Raw genomic sequence first — 18,549 nt, 5'->3', positions numbered from 1 at the left:
GAATTTTTTTAACTTCTTTTGTGTTAACTCTAAGAGTGTCTTTTTATTACCTGTTTCCTAAATATGAAAATTTGCTGTAGCCCAAAATTTTTGATTAAATATTTAAATTATTTTATAATACAGAGTAAAATTTTATACACAGACTTTTCAATGACATTATCTTAGTAAAGGAAATTTCTTTGGTGTTTAGTTTGAATTATGAAAAGAGGTATATATTACCCTATGAAATACTCTTCAGAGGTTAAAAGAAGCTTTGATGAACTGTTTTTATGGGTTTGGTTTTTATATTCTCTTAAATGTATATCTAAAGTTGATAGGTGCCAATCTACCATTCAGTATGACCAAATTGGTCTTGCAAGTAAAATACATATTAAAGATTAACAGCTAACATCTTTCAGTATTTTTTCAAAGTTGCTGCTCTTGAGAGAAATCTGAAAGGAGTGTACTTCTTTCATTTTTTTTTCTCCTTTCCCCACCAGAATCTTTCTAGGGAAGTTGTGTCCTTGAAAAGTAGATTGTGGGAATACAGCCCCTCAAAAATAAAGGGCAGTATTGATGCATGCTTCACTTCTGATAAGCTTAGAAAACATCAAATGTAGACACACTGGAGGGATATTCTATATTTCTGTCTTGAAAAAAAAGTTATTAATTTTGAGGTGGATGATACAAAGAAAAATGTATGTTCCCCAGCCCCCCCCCCTTCTCCCTCCCCTTCTGCTTTCATGAATCCAAGAAAGAATTCAGTATGTTTTGGGTTTGGAGGGAGTTTGTTTATTTAATTTGCTTTAGAATGACTTGTGTCCCCATGGCTAAATGTCTTTTCAGAAGACAGCATAAGTAGATTTTTTAAAAAATCATAATATTTTTTTAGTCTTAAAAATTGCTGTTGGTAATCATTCCTTTTTCTATAATTTAATAGCTTGAAAAATGATTTGTTTTCTAACAGATAATAACATATGGCAAGAGCAATTACAGCAAAACAAAGCTCCTGTCCATGCAAAGCGATGGTATGGCTTTCTTGAGGTACAGCCTGCTTTTCAGTCAGTAGGAGCCAAGTGGGCTTCTGGTACACCAAAGGTTAAAATGGTAAGATTTACTCAGATCCTCTGGGGAAAGAGTAGCTTTATTTGTGTGAATACACTATAAGACAATTTTTTTTTTTTAAGTTAGAGAGTTGAAAGTTAAAAGGAATCAGTTGTACAGTAAATAAAATTTTTGTAAACTCTTGTTTAAAAATAAAGCAGTCACTTTCATATTTAGAAAGTCACGAGTGGTGTAGTCCAGTGCTTAAATGGAATCATGTAAAAATGACACCTCTTAATCACCACTGCTCTTCAGATCTACTGTTTGCTTTTTCTAAAGAGGATTTTGAGGTCCTGGTAGACCTGCAAAGATTGCAGTCTTTGGTTGATTGAACTCGTTAATCACATTCAGGTTAAGAACACTAAGATATAAAAACTTGGCTAGCAACTGTTTTCTTCTGTGGAATAAATTAAACAACTTTGTGGGACTTTTCAATCCTGGATCAAATTTGAAGACAGAGTAACTTAAAACTCCAGAATTAATCTTGTTTTGATGTACTATGAGTAATGTGAAAGTTATGAAGAGGTGAATTTGGGGTCCAATATGGCAGCTTTTTGTTGTCTGGTTTGAAAGGAGACCCTGGAGCAGAAGCTATTATCTAGAGCTTTATATCTCATTATACAGCTAATGCGATCTGTAATTATGTGTCTTTTAATTTTTAAGGCAACAGAAAAGAAAGCGGATGTTGGGAAGTTTGTTGAACTTCCTGGTGCAGAGATGGGAAAAGTCATTGTGAGGTTTCCTCCTGAAGCAAGTGGGTAAGAAACATAAATACTTTGAGAAGGTTCTATTTGTGTGTTTTCTTAAAAAAAAAAAGAAAAAAAAGAAAAATAAAAAAAGCGTACTTTGGTGAGGGTGTTAATCAGCTTATCAGACAAGACTTTTAAGCCAAAAGAGTATTTAAAGCTTTGTCCCTATCTATGTTAGAGCTGTATGTTTACTTCTGGTAAGGTTACTCTATACCTCATTGCAGAGTTGCCTGAACTTGGAATAGGGTGGTTAGTTGCCAGCAGGTGGCATGGTGCTGCTCAGCAGCAGGATGAGGAGAAGCTGAAGGACGACATTTGTGTGGATAATGGAGGCGTGTGCACTGGCAGAAGCTATGATGTGTAAACACAGTCTTTGAGTTGGGTGAAAGGACTCAGTGCTTCTCAAGGAAGGTTAGGTTTGAGAAGGGAAAGGTATATGGGATAGCCTCCCTTTGGGAAGCTTGACACCAGATGTGTAATGGAGGCCTTTGGCCCAGGGGTCTGGACTCTATGTGGTCCCAAAACACAAACTCCTTAAAGACCACGCAGTGGACATGTAATGACCCAACTTCATAAATACAATTTTCAGCCAGCTTTTCATTTTCTGTTTCTTTTTAGAATTGCCTGATGAGCTGTAAAATTTCTATGACTGCATTTCTTCATTAAACTGGCTGTTCAGCATCATGTGACTTCTGTAGTGGTTTCTTACTTTATTAGTCCAGTATAAACTGTTGCTCAAATATCATGAGTTTTGTATTATGTGCATGTATGTGTATAACATATATTGTTCTCACATTACTTTAGTAGCTTTAAGTGTTTTAATTCTGGTGTTTTGCTTAAAATACTGTTCTTTAGGGACACATATTTTTAATTTTTTTTTTTTGAAGTGATTTGCATTTTGTGGATTTTTTTTTTTATATTTAGTTTAAATTGATAGTAGCTTTTTAGCTTATGTTAAAAATACACAGTAACCACCATTTCAGAAAATTCCACTCTTCTGAATGTGGTAGGTTCACATTATGTGGTAGCTACACCATAGTATCAGCAACAGTTGGTTTAAGTTAGTCTGTAAAACTGGAGATAATTGCAGTCCTATCTTTATATCCATAGTGACACTCTAATTTAAAGGTTTAGGTATTTTTAACAGTTAACTACTAAATTTATAGTAGAAAAAACATAATCTACTTTCATAAATGTACAGTATTTCAGCAAATATCCTGGGTTTTTTTTTTGTTGGACTTGAGTATTGCTTTCCATTCTTTCTCCTTTCCTCACAAAAAAAAGTCTAGCTGAAGTAGTGGTGGTGTATATATTTATTTTTTATTTCTTTTTTAGATACCTGCATATCGGTCATGCCAAAGCTGCCCTGCTAAATCAGCACTACCAAGTTAACTTTAAAGGAAAACTTATTATGAGATTTGATGACACAAATCCAGAAAAAGAGAAAGAAGACTTTGAAAAGGTATGATAAGAGAGCAGGGAAATCCATTCACTGTATAGCTAATTCAAAGGTAAATGACAGATCTGCTGTTGCACGCTTTTTTTGCACTACATTTTTATGGTATCAGTATTACGCTTAAGTCTTATGCTTGGAAGAAATTTCCATCATCTTTACCTTAAAAAGCTTAAAGCCGTTTTACTTGTAGCTTATTTCTTCCCTTTCTCCAGTGTTTATTTTACAGTATGGAGATATGCAACTCTTGCAAACAAACTGTTGTTTTCATTGTATAAATACTTAGCCCATAACAAGTAATTTGTTTCAGCTTTCATTTCCTTTTCTTGTCCTACCTCTTTCTTGAAGTTGTCTAAGTCTGATCTCATATAATTATAGGCTGTGAATTAATGATAAATGCCTGCCTCTCTTTTCTTTCATGCATGCCATATTATTCTTATGGCTTATCCTTCCTGGACAACGGAGCATTAAAAACACCGCATCTGGCATGAAGAGGATAGAGGTTTAAGAAAACTAGCTTTCCTGAGTATTACAGTATACAATTTCACACTTTGCAGGTTATTCTTGAAGATGTTGCAATGCTGCACATCAAACCAGATCAATTTACATATACCTCAGATCACTTTGAAACAATAATGAAATATGCTGAGAAGCTTATTCAAGAAGGGAAGGCATATGTGGATGATACTCCTGCAGAACAAATGAAAGCGGAGCGTGAGCAAAGAATGGAATCTAAACACAGAAATAACTGTAAGATATTTTAATATTCTGTCTTGCTTTCTTATCTTTTTAATTTGGCATCAAAACTTGATTTTTATTAACAAAGATGGATGAGGTGAATAATTGCATATCTCTAAGGTCCTTATAGGAACTTGGAAGTGTTTAGTACTTTGTTCTGCAAGGCTGGAAGAAGTGCACGTTTAGACAGGTGCAGTAAACTTATGTATGTATGAATTCATCACCATTCATTACCACTTTTAAAAAATTCAAAATATAAAATGTGTGAAAATGAATTCCAATGGCTAAAGACAGGGGGTGTTGTGGCTTTTTGTTACTGCAGTAATAAAACGTGGTTCTATATCAATGTCATAATACCTTAGAAAATGATTTATTTTTATTGTTCTTAGGTGTTAATAAGAATCTACAAATGTGGGAAGAAATGAAAAAGGGAACAGAGTATGGACAAACTTGTTGTCTACGAGCAAAAATAGATATGAGTAGTAACAATGGATGTATGAGGGATCCAACTCTTTATCGTTGTAAAAACCAGCCTCACCCACGTACTGGAAGTACCTACAAGTATGTCCACTTCCTCCTTGTGTGGCCTGCGATTTTTGCTCTTTTCAGGGCATTTACCATTCCTTAATAAACTTCTTTTAATACTTGGAACCTGCTAGCATTTTTCAGTCAGAATATGTAATGAGTCTCTTGACTTTCTGAAACTTCTGCAAATGACTTAAAACATGTGAGTTGGCCATCATAGTCAGCAGTGAATATTATTTCAGTTTTGGTCCATAAATACATTGTATGTCAGTGAAGAGCTTTGAATCAAAACATGAATTAAGACTTAATGACTGTATCTTGGACAACAAAGCTGTTTGCTTTAGCTCTTGGAGCTTAAACAGAACCATGGCAATTTTACATTGATACATTTTTATATTGCTGCAAAACATCCTTGATCTACTTAGCTGAGTGGCTGCTTCCATTTTCACAGCAACTGCTGTCTTTGTGCAGAATGAAGAATTACTACATTGTGCATTGAAGTAAGCCCACCCAATTGTTCAAGGCTATGGTTCAGTGCTTATTTGAAACCTCTGTTTCTAGCTATACAACTCCCTTTTTGGAAACATTGATTTAATGTGTGTATAATAGCAAAGCTATGTCTATGGGTAGGGGTTTGGTTTTAAACATGAAAGCTTTGCACATTATTCAGTCAACTGATGATTCTTTTTGATATTTAAGGAAAAAAACCCCTATAAGTCAGCATTTTACGTGTTTAAAAAGAACAGTAGCAGTGTAGGATTTTTTTTTTTTTAGTCTTAAATATTAAGACTATGATCAATTAATTTATTGAAGGCTTTCTTTGTTTTAAAAATGTATTGCCCTCTGGATCTTTTTATGGACAATTTGTTGTGTATGTGCTATTTTAGGCTTGATCTGAAAGTTTTCAGGATCATAGATTATAAATATTTATAATATATAAATTATGCTTAGTTTAAATGTTTACATGTGAAGAAAGTGTTTTGTTCTTCTGCCCTGCTAATTGAAGGTCTTTATTCCCAGGGTTTATCCCACATATGACTTTGCCTGCCCCATTGTTGATAGTATTGAAGGTGTCACACATGCATTGAGAACAACTGAATACCACGACAGAGATGAACAATTCTACTGGATCATTGAGGCACTGGGCATAAGGAAACCATATATATGGGAATATAGCCGGCTAAACCTCAACAACACTGTGCTCTCTAAGAGAAAGCTTACGTGGTTTGTCAACGAAGGGCTTGTGGATGGATGGTATGTTACATGGTTGTAGTTCAGCATTGGTCCTTAAGATACTCATGAATGATGCATGCATTCTCTGTTTTGGACAGTGCTTAGACGTCAAAGCAGCATGAATGAATATTTAAACAATATTTAAGAACACAGATTAATTACAGTGGCTTCTGCATGTACAATGTGTCTGTTTACTACTCTACAGTAACTGTGTACATACATATTCATATCCTGTAATAAACATGAGGTAGCTTATTTTTGGACTCTGGCTCTTGCTACGGGTGCTACTTACACATTTTCCACTCTGAGTCATCAGATACATTCCTGGGCGATGCCAGAAGGAGGCCTGAATTGAAGAACTTCTGGTCCTATCCATCTAGTCAAATCTGCCCTACTTCTGTCCTGCCTGCCTTCCCCCCCTTCTTTCTGTTCTTTTTTTCATGTTAACTGGATTTCTGCAGATGGTGCTCAGTGGCCTAAGTGACTGGGTCTACCAGCATACTAAGTATTTTCCTAGAAAGGGTGAGCCGTGGGTTTACACTTCTGCAAGTAGTTCGGAGTCTAGAGAGGCTTCTTCTTTGTTCATTCACACAATGGGCTAGCTGTGGGAGCATACCATCTGAAGTCCTCTCCTCATAGTACAGGAGACTGAAGAAATCCATGGATAATGCTGAGTCAGACAACTGCTTGTAGTGTTTTTTCCTGGGCTGGTTTTAGGTGATTCTGTGCTTAGTCTATGGGAGCATCATTTTACACAAGTTCCTAGGCTGCCTGGTTGTCTTGCTTAGGTGTGCCAAGTGTGCTTTTTTTGTTGGTTTTATTTTTCAATTGTGTTGGAAGCCATTGTGTTCCTAGCTTATGCATGGAGCCACTCTGCTAGAGCCAAAAGTCTATTTTTCTTTTTTTTTTCCTTTTCTTTTTCCTAGAAGCGTAGCTGGTCTAATAATGACCTCTCCCTCCCTAAGCCTCCTTGTTACGTCCTCAGCAAGGTTTCATTCGTGTTCCCACCAACACATATTTTACGTTTCAGATTAGGCCTTTTTATTTCTCGCATAAGAGAATAAAATCATAAAATTCTGTCACTCACGTCATTGAGAGATAACATTGTCATTGTCACTCATCTCTTTCTGGTTTCTCTTGAGCAAGAAAGAATCAAGCCCTGTTGTTTCAGGTTCCGTTATTCAGGTGTCATTGAAAAGGAAGTAATGTGATAGGGACATAACTTTTGCCTTGCCAGTTTTTGAGGGACTTAAGATTGAATAGATATAGGAGAAGAGCCACTTCACCAAGAGATGGCTTCCCTCCCTGGGGTGAAGTGGAAGATAATCTGCACCACACATTTTGTATGGATGAGAGCTCAGTCTTTTCAGTTAGGTGTTCTCATCCAGCTCTAAATTCACACAAGCGAAATACACTGAAGCTGGGCCTTCCACGGGTGGCAGTATAAGTAAAGTTTTTGATCAGTCTGACTAATAGGTAGAACTTAGCATGTGATACTGATGAAACACCTTTTTCTACTAGGGATGACCCAAGATTTCCCACTGTGCGTGGTGTCCTAAGAAGAGGCATGACAGTTGAAGGCCTAAAACAGTTTATTGCTGCTCAGGTGGGTGTTTTCTTCTCTTCCAGTTCTTTGAATCTCACTTGGTAAGGACAAGTTTTTGTGAAGTTTAAGTTAAAGTAGTTGTCACTGTGAGGTTTCTTCTTTTGAAGGTTTGCTGCTTTCATGTGTACTGCTTCAACAATATTAACACCTATGAGCAGGTCCTGGCAAAATGGGGTAGCAGGTTTCTTATTTTAAAAAGTGTATATTTTGCAAGCTCAAGATGCCTTTCTAAACTGTTTTGATGAATGGAAACAGTAGAGGGTTTGTAGTCTTTAAAGGACTTTGTTTTGAATGGGTCTAATAGCCAGAATATTTTTATTAATGTGTTTTTTTTTTCCAGGGTTCCTCTCGATCTGTCGTGAATATGGAGTGGGATAAAATTTGGTCCTTTAACAAAAAGGTATGTGCTTACTTGAATTTGATGCTACTCCTGATATCCTCTTTCTGGGATATGTAGAGAATCCAGCGTTCATTGGAGTGCTTATCACAACAAGTAGCAGTTGTATCTTGCATCATTTGGCACATTTTCAGGAAAATGGAATGTCCCCCCCCTTTCTAACCTGATCTAGCGCTAATCCTATTGATTCTCCTATACCAATACTTACTTGCCTTTCGTAGTAGTATGGGGAAAGATAATGATATTTGCTGTGAAATCTGATATGAAAACTGCATTTCATTTTTCTGCTTTCAAGCTGCGAGCTATCTGTAAGAAGGTATTACTTAATGCTTTTTACCTTAGCATATAGCTTACAGTGCTGTAAGCATACATAGCATAAGCTATCATTTTGCAGCTTCATAGCACAGTCACATTTGCTTATATAACAGGAGCTCTACAAACCCACTGAAAATGCATTATTCCTAGTTCTAAAGGCTGCCCATTTCTGGTTTGGCTTATTTGTTAACATAAACACAAATCTTATTCAATTTGATTCACGTTGGCCGCTTTTCCTTTCTGTGGCAAAAGGACTAATGCGCTAGGTATACTGCCTACGTAGATAAAGCCAGCACTGCTGATGTTTCTGACTGAATGTCAAATAAGGAATATTGCATCTTGACATGGTTAGTTGCTTTCTGGCAGCGGATGCTTGGACACTATAATAAGGCGAATTGTTATAATGCTGATTGCATATTTTGTGTGATTGTGGAAACACCTGTTATTTTGCATTGGGATTCCTGCTTGGTTTTGCTTAGATAGTACCCAGATCCGTTCATTTAAGTAGTTTTTGCTTGTCTGGCATGTGTCTTGTATTTCTTCATGTATTTTGCATTTGGTCTGCTACATACACAAAGGTTTATGAATTGGTTCTTTCTGTTGCTGCATAAATAGATTTATGACTAAGAATTGGATTTTGGGGAAGAATCCACAATGGACTGTCAGGGCTCATTTTTTGAATTGGCTTTTAAACTGAGTTTCTTAGATCTCTGACTCAACTCCTTGGACAGCACCATATTTATTAGCCAATGTTATTTACTGGTATCTGTGCAGATAGTTTGCAATCTGCAATATGAGCAAAAACAATTGGTTGCATGCAGGTAGTTCTGAGCTCACAGACTTTATCAGTGTGAGAGCTCTTATTTTATATATTATCCTGGAATTATGCTACTGACTTTTTAACACCTGTTGTCTGAGGAAGGACTGTGAGTTTTAATGAGTAAAATAAAGAGTCTGGTAATAACATTGTAAAATTCAGTCAGTTATCAAAATTATAATGTTAAATCACACACCTATATTTTGCGATAAATACACAAGTCCTTTTTAAAAGTGTGTGTCTAACATTTAGGAGTCTGACTTCAGTGGTTATGAACTTGCAAAAGTGTGGCTTCTTAAAAGTATATCGTCATATCACCTGACTTGCTAATGTCAAGTAATTAGATGCTAAATATTTTTTTCTAAAATTGCCATGTAGTTTTTCACTTAAGCAGGAATAAAGGAGAAGAAAGGTCACTTTGTATTAATAAAAGCAAGTGTTTTCCTTTGTGTTAGTTTCCAGTTAAACTGGTAGATCTCTGATACTCCTTTTGGACCTAGAAAACTGTTTTACTTGAATTATGTTTTCAAGTGCCTCTGAACAGTTTGTCAAACGAGTATTTGAGGTATGAAAAATGCTGTGAAAAACTATGTCAGTTGAGTTTGAAAATGGACAATAAAAATATAGGGAGGCATTTTAGCGGTATCTTTTTCTTGCCAAACTCATGTTGTAGAAATCCTGATGATGTTAATGTTACGGTGTTGCCTTATTATAGTATCTAATGCGTCTGTATTAAAATTGCAGACTTAATTGGTGCTTCCTCTGTAGCCAGGTCTGTCCCTGGTTCTGCTGGAGTCCTGACCTGGAAAACGAGTATGGGATCAGGTCTTGTGCTGCTGGAAAAAGAATTAACTGCACTGATAAATAATTGCTTTAAATTCAGCTACCTAGAGAGAGAGTGGTTCAGATATAATAGTCTATGTGCATAGTAAAACTATATCAAAGTACATTTCTCTGTCTTCCCTGTAAGGCATTGGCTCATAATTTTGGTTGCTTCTGGTGTCAGTAGTACCCAATCCATAGTTTTTACTCAAAATATTTCAGTAAAGATGGGAAATCATGAATTATTACCACTTTTTTCTCACTTTTCTCTTCTATGGCTTTGGATTAAGGTAACATTAAAGCAAACATAAAAAAATGCAGTAACATAAAGAATACCAGTTAATATTCCTTTTTGGTGGTGGTTGTTTTTATACAACATCTTATTTCTCTGTCAATGTCATATAGTCATGATCCCCCTCATTTGTTTTCTGTAGGTTATAGACCCAGTAGCACCTCGGTATACTGCTTTACTGAAAGATGCAGTGGTCCCAGTAAATATTCCTGAAGCTCAAGAGGAGATGAAAGAAGTGGCTAAACATCCAAAGGTTCTCGCTTTACTCTCTTAATATTCTTGTATTGCAGATCAGTAAGGTTGGAAGTACCTTGGCTTGGAGCAGTCAACAAGGAGAGTCCTGTTTTTAACTTGCTCAGACAGCATGAGATAAAACCGCTGGTGTACTTTTCTCACAGAATTGTCAAAAAGTGCGCAACTACTGAATGTGTTTGTTCTGTTAAGAGGATGTGGGAAACTGGTTTTGTAAATATATAGAGTGCATATAGACAGTGCATTGAAAGGCCTCTCTGGGAGTTTTCAGAAGAGGCGAGATCTACAAGTATGGAGTGATGCTCAGACAGTTTTTATTATTGTTTGATACTAACTTTCACAGAGAAGTTTAAATATAAAATTTTATTCAAGCTTTATGGGTATAATATAGTAGATACTGCTTATCCATAAGAGTGCAGAATGCAGGAGATTTTTTAAAAATAGTTTATAAAATTAGACTTAGGTAGAGAAGTGATATATTAACCTGTTCATTCTACCGATCTCTGGATTTTTTAATATGACTTTTAAATTCAGATAGCAAACAGTTATCAAAAATTAAGAACTTGCTAATTTGATACTCAGTATCCAGTAAACAGAATAATATCCCTTAAGAAGGGGGATATGTTACTGATACAATTCTTTTTTGGCACTACAATTAGGAAAGATGCTTTCCTTTGAGTGTAGCATCTCAAATTGTACTTAAGCTTCTGTGAAAGCATCCCTTAGATATCACACTTATACTGAGAAACGAGTGAATATTGTTGAGGTTTTGCTTCATTTATTTGTTTTTATTTTGTTGCTCTGAGTGTTCCTGTAGCCATTTCTTGTAACTGAGAGGTGGACATCTAGTTTGCCCTTTGTCCCATGGCAGATAAACAAGGAAAGAAGTTTTGAGCACATGCAAGTGAGAATTGTGACTCTTTAATTGTCAAAAAGTCTGAAGTTTGGTCAGCTGCAAGCCAGCATTTTAAAACATTGATATTAAAAATGCTGCCTCCAGTGTATGATGAAGTAAGTACTGACCAGAAGAAACAAATTTCAAACTCCTAATCAGTTGAAAAAGCCTGAACTCCTAGTTGTCTGCCTCTTTTTTTTAAAAAAAAAAAGTTTATCTCCATTGTTGAGATGCTTTAAAGCTGAGCATTTTTAGTGTTATAAGCAACATATTTCCAATTTCTGTCTTTAAAAATCTATGCAGTTGGGAGAAGCTCCATATTTGTGTCCATATTAACTATATAAAAAAGCAATAATGAGAGTTATGAAATTATTTTTGAAGAGAATTTGCATAGCAAAATGGAAATTTGAGAAAAACTTACCTAGTTTTTACCTGTAAGATCTTAAAGTTGTATGGACCTTAAGGAAATGGGGTATGCTATCAGTTGTGTTGGAGCTAGTATTTGATAGGAGATAGAATTTTTTGAGTGTACTGTCAGAGGAATGCATGCAACACTTGTGAACCAGAAACCTGAGAGAGTTGTGGAAGAATACTGTAGCTTTGCGTTACTGTTATTGCCTGTCTTCTATCTTCATCTGTCTTCTATCATAAGTAAAGCAGTGTTTTGGCACTGCGTTAAATTTAGTCAGCTTATATAAATAACGGTCTCTCCTTTAAAATAAAAATCATTATTCACAGAATGCTGATGTGGGGTTGAAACCCGTGTGGTATGGCTCCAGAGTCCTGATCGAGGGTGCAGATGCAGAGACCCTGACAGAAGGAGAGGTGGTTACGTTCATAAATTGGGGAAATATTATCATCACTAAATTAAACAGGTAACAAATACTGGGAGATGAAATGATTATTTGCTTTTCAGCCTTTTGTTGATTTTTGTAATAGGTAGCTTGAAACAGTAAAATATTAATGGTTGTCCATATATGTCCATTCTATGATTCTGTATATAAATATCTACTTTGAAATATGTCAGAAAACAGCATTTTAGCACAGAGCATATTTCACTGTAGATTCAGGTCTGAAATTACCAGTCAGTCCTGATACTGCATGTCCCTCTCATCCAGTGTTCTTCATGTATCTGTGGTAATATTTCCATGGTGAAACAGCTTTTTCAGACAAAAAAAACCCACTTGGAATTTTAACAACTTTCACCCTGTAATGAATACCTGCTTTTGCATACTAAAAAACTACACCTATCCCAATTTCTGTTGCCGAACTGTTAAGGTAGAGGAAGGAGACCATTAATGTCATCATAGTATCTTTGAAATGGTTGTGTTGGGACAGTGGCAGAATGGGGTGAGCTGGGATAGAGAACATAAAACAAATAAGTAGAGACTTTTTTCCCATGTTCTTTACTGTCTCTTTATATTTAAGAAATCAAAACTAAAGGAGAACTTCGACAGGAGTTTATATACTCTTTCATTTCCTGCGTGTCTTCCACACTTCAAAAATGAACTCTGAACCTTGTTTTTCAGTGAATCTGTTGATGGGCTGTAGTATAAAATGAGAACAAATCACTTAGGCTTTACTCTTATAATTTCTGTTTTCCTGATAATTTCTGTTTTCCTGTAGAAATTCAAGTGGAAAAATTGCATCCATCGATGCCAAGTTGAACTTAGAAAATAAGGACTTCAAAAAAACAACTAAGATCACTTGGTTAGCAGAAACTCCACATGCGCCACTCATCCCGACTGTCTGTGTCAATTATGAGCATCTGATCACTAAGCCAGTTCTAGGTAAAGATGAAGATTTCAAGCAATATATCAACCGAAATAGCAAGGTAAGTTATCTTTAGGTCCCCTTTATTCCACAAAGCTTAATGTTTGTCTTTTTTTTTTTTTTTTTCCATCACTATTTCTAGTTACTTTGGTTTTAATCTTAAGATTTCATTTGTCAAACAAGTAAATCATGTGCTGGTGTATCTAGTGTCTATGTTTTCCATTTAACCTCTCATAATTACAGAATTAAAATTTGACTCATGTTTTTTCTCAGGCGTTACCTGGCTTTTACACATCTGTGACCAATAGTTTGAGTTTTTGTCTTGATACATTGTTATGATATGGCATCTTTTTGCGAGTACTTGTTCTGCTGCCCCTGGAATTAACTAACATTTCAACACTTCCAAAATCAGAAAATCACCATTATCCTTCAACAGCTCTACTGTATTTCTTACTATTTCTTGTGCTCCGTTAGATTTGGACTGATTTCTTTTAACACTTACAGCAAGAAGAACTGATGTTAGGTGATCCTTGCCTTAGGGAGTTAAAAAAAGGGGACATCATACAACTTCAGAGGAGAGGATTCTTTATTTGTGATCAACCCTATGAGCCAGTGAGGTAAGCTACCTGAGAACGGCCTATGCAGACTTCACAGAATTTGCTTTAGCTTGCTGTGTTTTAATGTTTTCACACATGCATTGGCAAGAGTAATGTTGCCTGCAAAAATTTTCCCCTTTACCATGACCTTTCTGTGGAATATTTCTGTGGACTGGTATGGCTTTTAGACTGTATGTTCCTACTTCTTCAAACTGTCTAAGCCAAGCACATGGCACTGTTGGTGTACCTCAGCTGACCTGGACTTAGTAAAGAGATTGTGGTTTCCTTGTGATTCTAAGTATATAAATTACGGAACAATATTACGGAATAAATCAGGCATTTGCCCAATTAGAGTGTGCACATACTACTTAATTGTAACAGCAATTAGCAAGCTACCAAATTACTAAATTACACTGCATTTCAGCATAATATAACACAAAGAAAACTTGTATGTAACAGGAATCAATGCAGATCCCCAATTATGTAAATTTGGGTGACTACAGTTGTGTACAAAGATAAACTTGCAGTTGTGTCAGAGCATCTTGTAGAAGGAGTAGAACATTTGTTTTAATAAACATTTCGTATGTATCTTGTATTTCCTTTATTGTTGTGTTTTCTATAAATCCTGTTATAGTCCTTACAGCTGTAAAGATGCCCCATGCATTTTGATTTACATCCCTGATGGACACACCAAGGAAATGCCAACATCTGGGTCAAAAGAGAAGACCAAAGCTGAAACTGTAAAGAAAGAGGTAAACTTGTGTTTTAGAAAAGTGCCATAAAACTTATTACTGTACATCTATTACTGTACAAGATTATCATGCTGAATACTTCGGTTTTTGTTTTGTTTTGTTTTTTAAGGCTAGTTCAGCTGTAAAAGGAAAATCTGTTCCACTTGTTGGTGATGACTCTACTCCAACTTGTACCGTATCTGAAGGTCACCTGGTCATTTACAACAGGGTGTCTGCACAGGGTGATATAGTTCGTGACTTGAAAGCTAAGAAAGCAGCAAAGGAAGATATCGATAAAGCTGTGAAACAGTTGCTGGCCTTGAAAGCAGAATACAAAGAGAAGACGGGCCAGGAGTATAAGCCGGGAAATCCTCCAGTATCTGTAACTGAACAGTCTACAAAGCTTGAGACCTCTGGTACCCTGGACAGTAAAGCTCTGTATGATAAAGTAGCAGAGCAAGGAGAAGTGGTCCGAAAACTGAAAGCTGAGAAAGCACCTAAGGTGGTTGATTAAACTAATATTTTTTTGTTTGGGTTTGCATAGCCCATTGTCCTCTGTCTGTGGAGGTGAATGGGTGCTTATGGTTCCATATTTTCATAGTGATCATCATTTGGACTGGGCTCTGTTCTGTCAAGACTTGTTTTTTCTAATACTTGTGTTTTAACTAGACACGTATGACATCTATAAGATGTGTATAAGTTTGTGTTAATATGCATAAAGATGCAAGTAAATTCCTATGTTTTTTAGACTGCTGTTCTGAAATGTGGACAGGATTCACCCCACAGCATGAGTTGATTGAGTATCCAAATCTGGTCCTTGGGGTTGAAATGTCCTGCAGTGTTTGTTTATTTATTTATTTATTTAACTAAATATGGTCAAATTATGTTAATTCATAGGATTGACTTATTGCTATTTAGACCTTAAAAACAGAACAAAAACAAAACACACAAAGGAAAAAAGAAAGTAAAGATCCAAATACTACAGATATTTTTGAAACCTCTTCCTGTCTGGAGCTGAGCATAGAAAACATAGCTACTAGTAGCTGTTTTCATTCTGCTCTTTCTAATGCAGAGCAAGAAAAAATGGGAAATAACACACTTTGCCTGCTGGTTAAATACTATTCATAATAGTGTCTTGGTGGCACCATAAAATCTAAATAAATGGGAAGATCTAATTTATTGTTATAATTTTATTTAGGACTATTAGGGTTGTATATCCTTTAACAGGAGTTGCTTTGTTAAAGTAGGAAAGTAGTAGAGAAAACTTCTCTGAACAACTCTACTGAATAGTTAAGAAAATGGAATAGGTGTGCATAAACTGCAGGTCTTTTCATAAAAGTATTTAACGTGTATTTCAGAGTCTTATGTCTCTATGTCTTTGTTCCTCCCTCTTTCTGCCCCTTCCTTTCTCTTTCAGGATGAGATAGGTGCTGCTGTGGAAGTCCTTTTATCCCTAAAGGCAGAATATAAAGAACAGACAGGCCAGGAGTACAAACCCGGAAGCCCTCCTGTGGTCTTTGTCCCTCCTCAGTCTTCTCCTGTTTCTACTCTTCCATCTCCATGTCCAGTAGACAGCAAATCTCTATACAACAAAGTAGCAGAACAAGGCGAAGTGGTCCGCAAACTTAAATCGGAGAAAGTTCCAAAGGTGTAATAGCAGTGAATACTTCCGAGTGGAACAATATTTTCAGTTTAGAATAAAACCTAATTACAGGTTTTGTGAAACTTGAGGAACAAAATATAAGCAAGTACTTTCAAATTCCATTAAGTACTTTCCCAGATTCTCTTAAGCTGTATAGCTGACTTCATGAGTTCTGTGATAGTGTATGGACAACCTGGATAATAAACAAAGAAGTTCTTTTTTTAGTGATGCAGGATAAGTGAAGCAGAATATAGGTAGTAACTTGAAAAAGGGCTGTAACTTGAAAGCTAGAATAGCAATAATAAATTTGATAGTAATTTGATAGCGGCCAGGGAACCATTCTTTATTCAGAGTCTGAGTATTTGCCTCCATTCTCCCGTGTACAATGTCGTGGACTGCTGTAACTGCAGGGGGAACTAAGCTGCCTAAATAGGAAGCTTTCATGGCACAGAAATCAGCCCTTACATGTACTGCCCGATTAGGTCCTTTGATGCGCAACTTGTAGGTATTCTGGCTAAAATGTTTTACCACAGAACTCAATAATGACAACTTACACTAACAAGTTAGCTCTAGAAGTTTTACTACAACAGCTATGTTAGTGCCATTCTAGTAATGGTTCTGTTATTTTAGCTATTGTGTTGCATCTCTGTTTTTTATATCTTTATCTGCAACTGCTGTTTTTCCTTTCTTGCTTCAGGAACAAATAGATGAGGCTGTGAAAATTCTTTTAAATCTAAAAGCAGAATATAAACAAAAGACAGGTCAAGAGTACAAGCCTGGAAATCCACCTTCAGCTCCTCCTTGTATACCTTCTACTACACTTCCATCTTCTGTGTGCTGCAGTAACTTGGCACCCTGTAGCTTAGTGGATGGCAAAGCACTTTATGATAATGTAGCTGAACAAGGGGAAGTGGTACGCAGACTCAAAGCAGAGAAAGCTTCCAAGGTATAATAGTAAATAGAGAGTAAGCAATTGTAATTCTTACCGCATTTTGCCACTGGGGGGAAATCTTTCACCAAGTAATGATCAAACAGTGTACTAAACTCCCTTATGTGTCCGGGTCATAGCTTAGCCATCAAACTTGCATGGTCTGATAATGCCACACAAGGCTGCTCTGATGCTGGATACTTTCTTGACTCTGAGATACAAATCCTAAATGTGACTGGTGTAGAAAGTCAAACTTAATCTGTCACATCTAGATGAATAGGCACAAGCATGGCAGATGTCAACCTTGCAGAAGTTTTTAATGTATTTCGCTTTTTCTTGCTGTATTTGGGACAAGTGAAGATCAAAGTATCTAGTGTGCTGCAGCAATAGCAAGACTTTTCAAAACTTGACAAATTCAGTGATAGTTGTGGAAAAGAACACGAGACAAACCTATATGTTTCCAGGAGCTGCTGTTTTTTTCTGCCTATATTTCTACCTTGCAGAATTGGTTTTGGTGTTGGGGTGTGGTGTGGTGTGGTTTTTTTTTTTTTATTTTAAAGCCCTTTTCTAAAACAGTTTATTTTATTTTTCAGTGTAGTTTCTGCTATTAACAGGTCGTAGCTGGCCGGGTGGGCTACGAGAACATTCTGGTACAATGTGACAGCTCTCAAACATACTCCTGTTGCTTGAGGGAGAGCTATTACTTGAGTCCTCCCCTAATTATGAAGCACTGTTTATTGCTAGATGGAAATTTTGTTTTCTTAGCCTGAAAATCAATGCTTCTTGTCAGTTCTGTCTTTAATTCTCACCAGTACATCTTGCTGTTTGTCCTCCATATAGGATGAAATAGACGAAGCAGTAAAACTCCTTCTTTCTCTAAAAGCTGACTACAAGGAAAAGACTGGGCAGGACTACAAGCCAGGACATCCACCAGTAGCTCAAGGTGCTTTGCCCCAAGCATCAAACACAGTACCCAGTGGTCCAGACACACCTGAAGCTAAAGCCCTGTTTAGCAAAGTAGCTCTTCAAGGAGATGAAGTTAGGAAATTGAAATCAGAAAAAGCAGAAAAGGTAAAAACATACTGTAATATAAAAATATATGTATTTAAATCTAAAAATTTATTTTAAATTCAGTGTGATTATGGGAATTAGTAATGTACATTTAGAATAGGCAGCATTTGAATTCTGAGACCTGAAATGTACTTTTAAAATTATTCTTGTCAGATATGGTCCTTAAAATGCTAATTAATTTAATTTAAGTATTGGCTTTTGCAGATTTTTCCCCCACCATTGTGTGGATGTCCACAACGCCATACATAGATCCATTTTATTTTTTTTGATAGAGCCATTTTATTCCTGTGATTTCTGTATGAGTTTATCTTTATTTTTTTGTTCTTCAAGGAAAAGATAGATGCAGCTGTTAAGGAACTTCTTCAGTTGAAGGCCCAGTATAAGACTGTTGCAGGAGTTGACTATAAACCAGTTTCTGCTAGTGGCATTGATGACAAAGACAAGAAGAAGAAAGAGAAAGAGAACAAGTCTGAAAAGCAGAGTAAGCAACAGAAGCAAAATGATGGCCCAAAAAAAGAACCTTTACAAGGACAGAGTGGTACTGAACTCTCCTCAAATGGATCAGGAGAGGGTCAAGGCCCTAAGAAACAAACCAGGTAAAGATGTGATCTTTACTCTATTTGATAGAAAC

At 36.3% G+C, this 18,549-nt stretch overlaps 1 protein-coding gene across 4 annotated transcripts in view; it reads left to right on the top strand.

Annotated features, from left to right (window-relative positions):
* Window positions 1–18,549, top strand: part of EPRS1 (glutamyl-prolyl-tRNA synthetase 1) — a 48,526-nt gene that overhangs the window by 9,718 nt on the left and 20,259 nt on the right. Inside the window, exons 5-22 of one of the 4 annotated variants that reach the window (XM_072856967.1) lie at window positions 947–1,086; window positions 1,747–1,841; window positions 3,168–3,294; window positions 3,843–4,035; window positions 4,413–4,584; window positions 5,569–5,802; window positions 7,303–7,387; window positions 7,728–7,787; window positions 10,173–10,283; window positions 11,916–12,052; window positions 12,804–13,011; window positions 13,455–13,567; window positions 14,190–14,298; window positions 14,408–14,779; window positions 15,695–15,925; window positions 16,617–16,865; window positions 17,688–17,918; window positions 18,249–18,514. In XM_072856967.1, the coding sequence (XP_072713068.1) occupies window positions 947–1,086; window positions 1,747–1,841; window positions 3,168–3,294; window positions 3,843–4,035; window positions 4,413–4,584; window positions 5,569–5,802; window positions 7,303–7,387; window positions 7,728–7,787; window positions 10,173–10,283; window positions 11,916–12,052; window positions 12,804–13,011; window positions 13,455–13,567; window positions 14,190–14,298; window positions 14,408–14,779; window positions 15,695–15,925; window positions 16,617–16,865; window positions 17,688–17,918; window positions 18,249–18,514 (3,133 nt within the window). Of the gene's footprint in view, window positions 1–946; window positions 1,087–1,746; window positions 1,842–3,167; window positions 3,295–3,842; window positions 4,036–4,412; window positions 4,585–5,568; window positions 5,803–7,302; window positions 7,388–7,727; window positions 7,788–10,172; window positions 10,284–11,915; window positions 12,053–12,803; window positions 13,012–13,454; window positions 13,568–14,180; window positions 14,299–14,407; window positions 14,780–15,694; window positions 15,926–16,616; window positions 16,866–17,687; window positions 17,919–18,248; window positions 18,515–18,549 lie in introns of all 4 variants that reach the window. The other 3 variants (XM_072856966.1, XM_072856968.1, XM_072856969.1) reach the window with 3 other exon arrangements.

This window comes from Ciconia boyciana, chromosome 3, assembly GCF_034638445.1.
Source record: "Ciconia boyciana chromosome 3, ASM3463844v1, whole genome shotgun sequence".
NCBI classification, from domain to species: Eukaryota; Metazoa; Chordata; class Aves; order Ciconiiformes; family Ciconiidae; genus Ciconia; species Ciconia boyciana.
Note: the sequence above shows the minus strand (reverse complement) of the source record. Positions and strands in the feature narration are given on the sequence as shown.